The sequence below is a fragment of the Ictalurus furcatus genome, chromosome 3 (assembly GCF_023375685.1).
Source record: "Ictalurus furcatus strain D&B chromosome 3, Billie_1.0, whole genome shotgun sequence".
NCBI lineage: Eukaryota > Metazoa > Chordata > Actinopteri > Siluriformes > Ictaluridae > Ictalurus > Ictalurus furcatus.
This window is the reverse complement of record NC_071257.1, coordinates 7,101,502-7,109,658: the sequence shown is the minus strand read 5'-3', so window position 1 is coordinate 7,109,658 and position 8,157 is coordinate 7,101,502. Positions and strand designations below refer to the sequence as shown.

At 38.4% G+C, this 8,157-nt stretch overlaps 1 protein-coding gene across 1 annotated transcript; it reads right to left on the bottom strand.

Annotated features, from left to right (window-relative positions):
- Window positions 1–2,722: 2,722 nt before the first annotated feature.
- On the bottom strand, window positions 2,723–8,157 carry klhl31 (kelch-like family member 31). The gene is made up of 3 exons (XM_053620565.1): window positions 8,052–8,157; window positions 4,756–5,958; window positions 2,723–4,650 (listed from the first exon to the last, which is right to left on the bottom strand). Exons 2-3 carry the CDS (start codon window positions 5,928–5,930, stop codon window positions 3,918–3,920), a joined length of 1,908 nt encoding a protein of 635 aa, XP_053476540.1. The 5' UTR covers window positions 5,931–5,958; window positions 8,052–8,157; the 3' UTR covers window positions 2,723–3,917.

Sequence of the window (8,157 nt, the reverse complement as noted above, 5' to 3'; positions counted from 1 at the left end):
TATGGATTAAACCAAATGAGTACATAGCATTAAATGAAGCCAGTCCTCATGGATACAGTTATATACATCAGTCTCATCTAACTGGCAGAGGAGGAGGTGTCACACTCATTTATAATGATAATCTAGATGTCATACAAAAACCTAGTCATAAATTCAACTCCGTTGCAGTTCTTCATACCAGTATAACATATGTAGCCACAAAAAATAAGTCTACCGAGTCGATTATTATTTACAGACACCCAGGGCCATATTCTGAATTCCTTGGTGAATTTGCAGATTTTATCTTGAATGTGGTAGTTTCTCTAGACAAAGCATTCATTGTTTGTTACTTTAATATTCATTTTGATAACGTGGAAGACTCTCTGAGAGCAGTGGTTGTGTCTATTCTAGATTCAATAAGGGTCAATTAGAACGTAATAGGACCCACTCATAATGGTGGTCACACTCTTGACCTGATACTAACATACGGATTAAATATAGAAAATATAGTCACATTTCCACAGTCTGAAGCTATCTCAGATCATTATCTCATCTGGTATAAATTGAGTATTGAACATAATATATGCACCTCGCCATGCTACCGCGTCAAACGTACATTCATGTCAGCTACTGAGTTTTATCAATAAACTCTTTGAGCTATCAACTATGATTGGATCACCATCTGATCCCAAAGAACTTGATCGGGTGACTGAATGCTTAGAGTCAACGTACTGCTACACACTAGATAAGGTAGCCCCACTTAAAAGAAAAATAATTATAGAGAAAAGCTAGCACCCTGGTATAACGATCAAACACGTACCTTAAAATAGACCACTCGACAATTAGAACGTAAATGGTGTCAAACCAATTTGGTAGTATTTCAAACAGCATTGAAGGGGAGCCTCCGGAACTATAGACAATCTCTTAGTGCTGCTAGATCAGTAAATAATCCTAGATTCTTATTCTACACTGTAGCAAAATTAACTAGGATTGTAACCAAAAGAGAAACTTGACAAATCATTTAAACTAGCAGTTATCAAACCCCTGATTAAAAAACCTGACCTGGACCCCAGTCAATAGTCCAGCTATAGGCCAATATCAAATCTCCCCTTTATCTCCAAGATTTAGAAAAGCTTGTAGCACGGCAACTATGCTCGTACTTATATAGGAATAACGTTCATGAGACACAGAAGCACAGAGACAGCGCTGGTTAAAGTGGTAAATGACCTACTACTGGCCTCTGATCAGGGTTGTGTCTCCTTGCTTGTGTTGCTTGACCTTAGTGCAGCTTTTGATATCATTGATCATACAATTTTCCTTGATATACTAGAAAATGTTGTTGGCCCTGGCTCAGGTCTTACTTCACTGATCGCTATCAGTTCATAGATGTAAATGGTGACTTCTCTATGCATACTGAGGTAAAGTTTGGTGTTCCACAATCTTCTGTTTTAGGCCCACTGCTTATTTCTTTATATATATATATATATATATATATATATATATATATATATATATATATATATATATATATATATATATATATATGCTACTTCTGGTTTTGTTCATTAGGAGATTGGAGGTCACATTTCCAAAATGACACAATATGGGATTCTGTAATGCAATTTCTCATTTGAAGCCCAAAGGCATTTGTCCATATTTTGTAGCTAACAACTAACCTGCACTCTTTTTTGCTCTTTTACAGCTTTTCAAATGGAAGGGAGTGGGACTCTTGTCTTCCCAGATGGTAGGGAGATTTGTAAGAAGATGCATCAACTCCAATTCTTACATCTGTCAAATGTTTAAATAATTTTAATAAATGTCACCTGAATTTCATGCAGTTTTTTTTTTACCAGTTTGTTTAAAATGTGAGCATTTTAGTAGAATTTTAGCATACAAACAAGTTGCATTTTAAGATAATTGTAGGAGGAAAAGTAAAAACAACACATATATGTGTGTGTGTGTGAAAATATACTAACACAGGGGTTCCCAAACATTTCCAGGGCAAGGCCCCCCAAATGGCATTAACATTTGACTGAGGCCCCCCTTTTGCAAGATGTCTTTAAAACACATTAAAAATACAGACTTCTGAATATACCCCCCTTTTTTCCATTAATAATTACATCTTACAGCTTTACATTACATTAGGAATTGATTGTGTGTGTGTGTGGTTGTCTGAGAGTGAGAATTTATTTTTCACACCAAATTGTTGAGGCCCTCCGAGCGCCCCCTGGCGGCCCCCACTTTGAAAACCACTGTACTAACACAGCATGTATTAAATGTACTAACACACTGTGTTGAAAGCAACACAAAACTTGTTGTCCTTAACTAGACACAGAGGTGTGTTATAAATGAACACATGATGTGTTCAATATTTCCACACAAAGATGTGTTAAAAATAACACACAGTGTGTGTTAAATGTACTAACACACTGGTGTGTTAAAAATTATTTTAACACATATATTTTAAGAGTGTTATTTTTTTTACCACATGTATTTTAAGAGTGTGCCACACCTTCCTATGAAAATACCTTTGAAGAGTTACTGTTGGGTCTGATCAGCTGCCAAAGACAGGCAAAGCTGGTAGACCATCTTGACCACCTGGTTTAACCTCCTACAGCCTCAGAAGCACTCAGATTTGGGAACATTTGGGTACACTCTTGGGTGGTAGATTCACTATTTTCAACATATGTACTTTCACACACACACAAAAAATTCTAACAAGACTACTAAAAAAGACATCAGCAACATTTTATAGGAACCTTTAATAAATATGCAGAACTTGGACATGTACAATGAATCGGCATAAATACAAACGTTTCTCTTCTCAAATCAGTCACAGTTTCAAAACATAATACTGATGTTGTGCAGTTGTCACATTGTGCAGTTTCCAAGAACCTATGGATATTGTAAATCATGAGCTGTAGAAATAATCAGAAATCATTGCTGCCTACATAGCTCAGGTGCATAGCTTTGATTCCATAAACTGCTGAGTCATTTTACAAAAACACACCATCCCTGTCAAAGCTTTCAACTTCCACCTTGACTCTTCTAAAGCTTCTTTTGAAGTTATTTTTTGTTTAAATATTTTACTGTTGTCTATTGATTACTGTTGTCAGATGGAAAATTAAACTGCTATTATACCTACACCTGGCAGGTAGGACTACCTAAAGTGAAATGCTCAGTTTTCACCACCATTGCCTATTTAACATAAACTATTATACTAGCTTATGACATCACAAAGAGCAGTATTTAATAGTGAGTCATCAATTGAATTAATGTTCTATAGTTAGCTAGATAGCTTTTGTTTATTATTGGCTTCATTGGAACTCAGTACATAAATATCATACCTTTGTGACTTCAGATCATATTCTGCATACTTCATGATGTACTGCCAACTGCATAAGTGTCTCAAAAGCTATTGAGAAGGGCTGATGTAATAATTATAAGCCTTGGCCCCATTTTAAAAGACAAGTATTAATTGAATTATTACTAAATATTTTTAATTAGAAAATTCTTTCCACTGTTTGTAAAACACAAAAAAGTCAATCTCCAAAAGAAAACCTAATTGCATATCAGCGTTCTTACAACCTATGAGCCATTTTAATACTTGCAAATTCATCACAAAAATTCAGCACACTGAACAATAATTCCAGGTTTTATCCAACTTTAAAAGAACATACTGTTCATTGAGTTTATATAATAAATTGAACTGTTTTAATATCTACTTGCTTACTAAAATGAAAAGAGAATATGGAACTGAAATTATAATATGTTTTAGAAAATGTTATTTTTGCTTAATTTTTGTTTTATATAATTTTGTTTTCTATTATAGTGTATGGCTAGCCTGAATGTGAAAAGTATTTCACAGTTGAGAGGAAAAGCTTAAATTATATGATGCATTATCAAGCTAGCTTTATTCCCCTATCCTATCCTGTCACCTATATACTGACGGGAGCAGATGATACTGAGCTGGACCTGGACTCTCGTGTTTTACGGGTAGGGATGGTAATAACACAGCATGAGATGCCCACTGTAGCTTCGGGTAGCTCATCATCCTCAGTCCATTCATTAAGGTTGGGGTTGTATACCTGAATGCATTTCTTGTACTTCTTTTCCACCTCGTTCCATCCACCTAGGAGGTAAATCTTATTATTCAGTGTGGCCACACCTGCTGTGCTCACTCCTGTGAGCAAGGGGGCAACATAGCTCCATTGGCCTGAATGAGGGTTGAAACATTCAACTGGCAAGACATCGACCCTCTCCCCACGCCCTCCAAGCTGGCTACCACCAAGAACATAAGCCCGATCGCCAACTGTGGTGGAACAATGCCAGCCTCTTGGAGTGCTCAGGCTGTTTTTATCCTGCCAACTATCTGTTGATGGGTCATAAGAACACACAGCCCTGGAGTAGGCATTGTTGATGTAACCTCCAGTTACCAAGATCTTGCCATCAATGACTGTGCTGGCATGACAGCACCTTGGTACCTCCATGGGGGCTTTCAACTGCCACTGGTTAGAGGATGGAACATAACACTCGACGGAAGCCTGGCAGCCATCTGAGTTACGTCCACCAACAGCAAACAGGAGACCATTAAAGGTGTTGATGCTGAAATGCGTACGCTTTTGAATCATGCTGGCAAGATGGAGCCATGCATTGAATCGGGGGTCATATCTGTGTGGAAAAATAACATACATTTCTCAGTCAATTTGAGCAAAACGGCAACATTACAAGGCATTTCTGAAAAGCAGGCAGGAACACAACAGGGAAAACATTTACCTGCAGAAATTGCTGACAGCATGCTTTGCTTGGTTCCTAGCATCGTTCTGGTCTTCACCACCAGCAACGTATAGGAAGCCATCCAGGACAGCCACACACTGATTAAAGCTCTTTGCGGGCATCTCAGTCAGCCTGTTCCAAATGTTGTCCTCATCCCTATAGAGAATGTCCCTGCTGAGGGACTTTTCAGTCAAGGCAGGTCGCCCACCCACAGTAAGCAGTACTTTTTGGCCACCACGGACCTTGGTTCTTCTGGACTGCAGGATGTTTTGTTGGTATGGCAGCAGATGGTAATTCATGGCGTCCACCAGAAGACGGTGACACTCTGGGTCTTGCATCATCTTGGGAACAGTCTGCACATGGCTGACCAGATCCTGAGGTGTGATGGTGCCAAAGCGAATGTGCGTCAACAGGTCTGGTGCGTACTTCAGCCTCTTCTCGTCAAAGTCCAACCACTTGATGGCAATCTGAAAGGCTGTGAGCTCAGACGGCAGCTGCAAGGAGTCATCTGTTAGGAAGTCGCTGATCTGCTCATAGGTGAGCTTCAGGAATTGTTCCATCTCTGAGAACTCAATGAAATTCTCACGCATGAACTTCTGTGCAGCCTCCTTTGTTTCTTTCAGGTTGTATGTATCTGCAATGTTGACTACATACATACAGTTTTCAACGCTGATCTCCTGCATTAGGAAGTCACTGCACATCTTAACCAGGGTTTGAATCTGCAAAAGCATAGCTGCAGAAATCGTGCTGCCAATGGTGTAGAGTGACAAGGTCAGTTTTCCAGAGTAGGCATATGTGATGGCCGTGGCCAGACCAACCGGGGACAGCTCATTGAGGTCAATTTTTTGAAGGGTTGGATCCTTCTTGAGAATGTTATGGATGTGCTCACTACAAGACGCCATCACAACTTTGTGCACATCAAAGGACTTGGACTTGGTTGCTATTGTCAGATCACAGAGGAAGCTGACTTGTCTCATGTTGCTAAGGCCTTCCAGGAGGTTAGGAGCATAAGCGGAGTCGTTGACCTCAGTTGAGATGCAGCTAAAGCCATTGCCACCTTCCAGAAGAGTGTTAAGCCCATTGATTTTATTGACCGGGCTGTCTTCCACCAGGATTGTCATCTCATTGATGTCTGCTTTATTCTTCTTAGCAGCCTTGTTCTTTTTGGGTGCCATGACTGTAGCAGCGGGTCACAGCCCAGACCTAAAATGAGTGGTCATATTCACAAAACTGTTTAGCATTTATGAAAAATAACAGTTGTTTTAATGATATGGTATATTTAAATAATAAGTATGACATAATTGCACTCTAAGAAATAAAAGTACTTTTTTTTTACTGCCATTGTAGCATCAAGGGTAGATCTTTTGTACCTTTTGTGTGTATTTTTTAACCTGGAAACACTGATGTACCTTTAAAATCGAAGTTTTGTGGCTTTTAGTATGAATCTGTTAGTCTTAAGATTATTTAAGTTAGTGTGCTCCAAAACAATGACAACATTTGCATTTAGAAGATATATGCGTTCAAAATTTACAGTCTCTCTCTACCACCAATACGGAGCAACAATTCTGATGACATCATTCTGTACTCATCAGATTTTCTGTCCAATAAAATGCTCTTTAGAATCTGAAGTGGCCCAACCCCAAAATATAAAAATCCATGGAACTAAGTGTCAAGTATGGCTTAGACCGGGCTGTGAGGTAAGCTAAACACTTACTGGCTATTTAAAAAGAGGGAGGGGCCACTCTGTATGTCCCGCCCTGACTTCCTTTTTCAGTGGAAATTACATCAACACATAGAATAACGCGGCACATTTCAAGGCACATCACAGGGACTTTACTCTAAAAGCTAATAAAAGGTACACCTCATGTACCTTCCCAGTAAACACTAGAGGTACACAACATGTACTCAGAGACAAAGAAAAGTCTTTATGGGATCCCACGGTTTCCCATACATGTTTCATTGTGTACGGCTACGTAATGCTACAATGCCAACTGTTTTATAGATGACACTGGCCTTTTATAAAGAACTATAGAAAACATAAAGTAGGCTTTCAAAACCATCCCTGCTGAAAAACAACAACAATAGAAACCATCACAGAAATTCCAATGGTTTCCACTACGAATACTATTACAAACCATCAGCTAACCAGTAAAACCAATTCCATTATTGGTCTTTAATTACATCCACTAGACATAACATGCCACCAATAGAAGGCAACCAATTACCAGTAGAGACCCATACTGACCATTAGAGTTTCCATTAAAACCAATAAAATTTCCATTATAACTATTAAATCCATTGCAAATTCTATGAGGTGTTTTTTGCACACATTTTTTTTTTATACGTATGATCACTGCACATTCTTACACTGCCACTTTATCTATGACTTTACTTATGACTACTGTTCATTTTTATACACACATTAACAAAACTGCTCATCAAACATGCCGATGTACAGTTTTAAACCTGCATATATTTGTATATTTGTATTCCCGCTTATTTGTGGTGTATGCTGTGAGTTTATTGTGCATTTTTAAAGTCTTGTGGACTGTTAAGTCTTAGTCCTCCCTGTTGCTCTTGTGTTGTGCCTGTTTTCCCCTTGGTGATCAATAAAGTACTCTCTAGCTATTGTTTTTTCCCCCAGCAGGGTTATCTTTATAACCGTGATAAAACATTATATATAAGAATACTATTCGTTCCACATTTGAGCAAAACAAAAAAGAAAGCAGGATGTTCTCTTTAAAGAGTTGCTATCGCAAGATATTGTGCATCAACATGCCTCTGCATCTGTCACAGTTTATCACTAGCAGGTCCAGGAATAGCAGCAGCACTGGATCCTTTACACCAACAGTCCTTTTATAGGCTTTGTGACATGGCCTACAACCGCGTGCACACATGCACCAAACTAGTTTTTTACTAAACTATTTTTTTTATGTATAATTATATATATTAAAATATAGCAAACTTCACATACAACATTTCTTTTAGCTTCAATTACTCTACAATCCCTTAGAATGCGTCCTAGCATGTTCAATAGAAAAGTGATCACAAGTGACAGTTGCTCTAAGAACTAGAGAAGTGTCATTAGGGTATTCTAAGAAACAGAATAACCCCAGTTTGTTTCATTGACTGAGACACGAGTAAAGATAAAACAAAAATGTTCCAACTCAGTGTTTATCAGTCCCCTAGATACATGTTTAACTATAATGAAAGAAGAAAACAACACTGATGAGTATAGGAATATCTGTTTTTGAGCATTTTGAGCAGGTATAAATAAAGGAGACGCTTTAGCTTACCTATGCCGAGATAAAGTGGGTGCCGGTGAGGGAAAGACTAGCACCTCCACGTTGGTGTGCAGGAAAGGAGAGGAGAGAGAGAGAGAGAAAGAAAGAGAGAGAGAGA

What these genes read in the sequence shown, in the direction of transcription:
- klhl31 (XM_053620565.1), bottom strand. Translation starts at nt 5,930, where the DNA reads ATGGCACCCAAAAAGAACAAGGCTGCTAAGAAGAATAAAGCAGACATC. An exon ending in GCTGTCAGCAATTTCTGCAG is followed by an intron (nt 4,651 to 4,755) that starts GTAAATGTTTTC and finishes TTTTCCACACAG; the next exon opens with ATATGACCCCCGATTCAATG.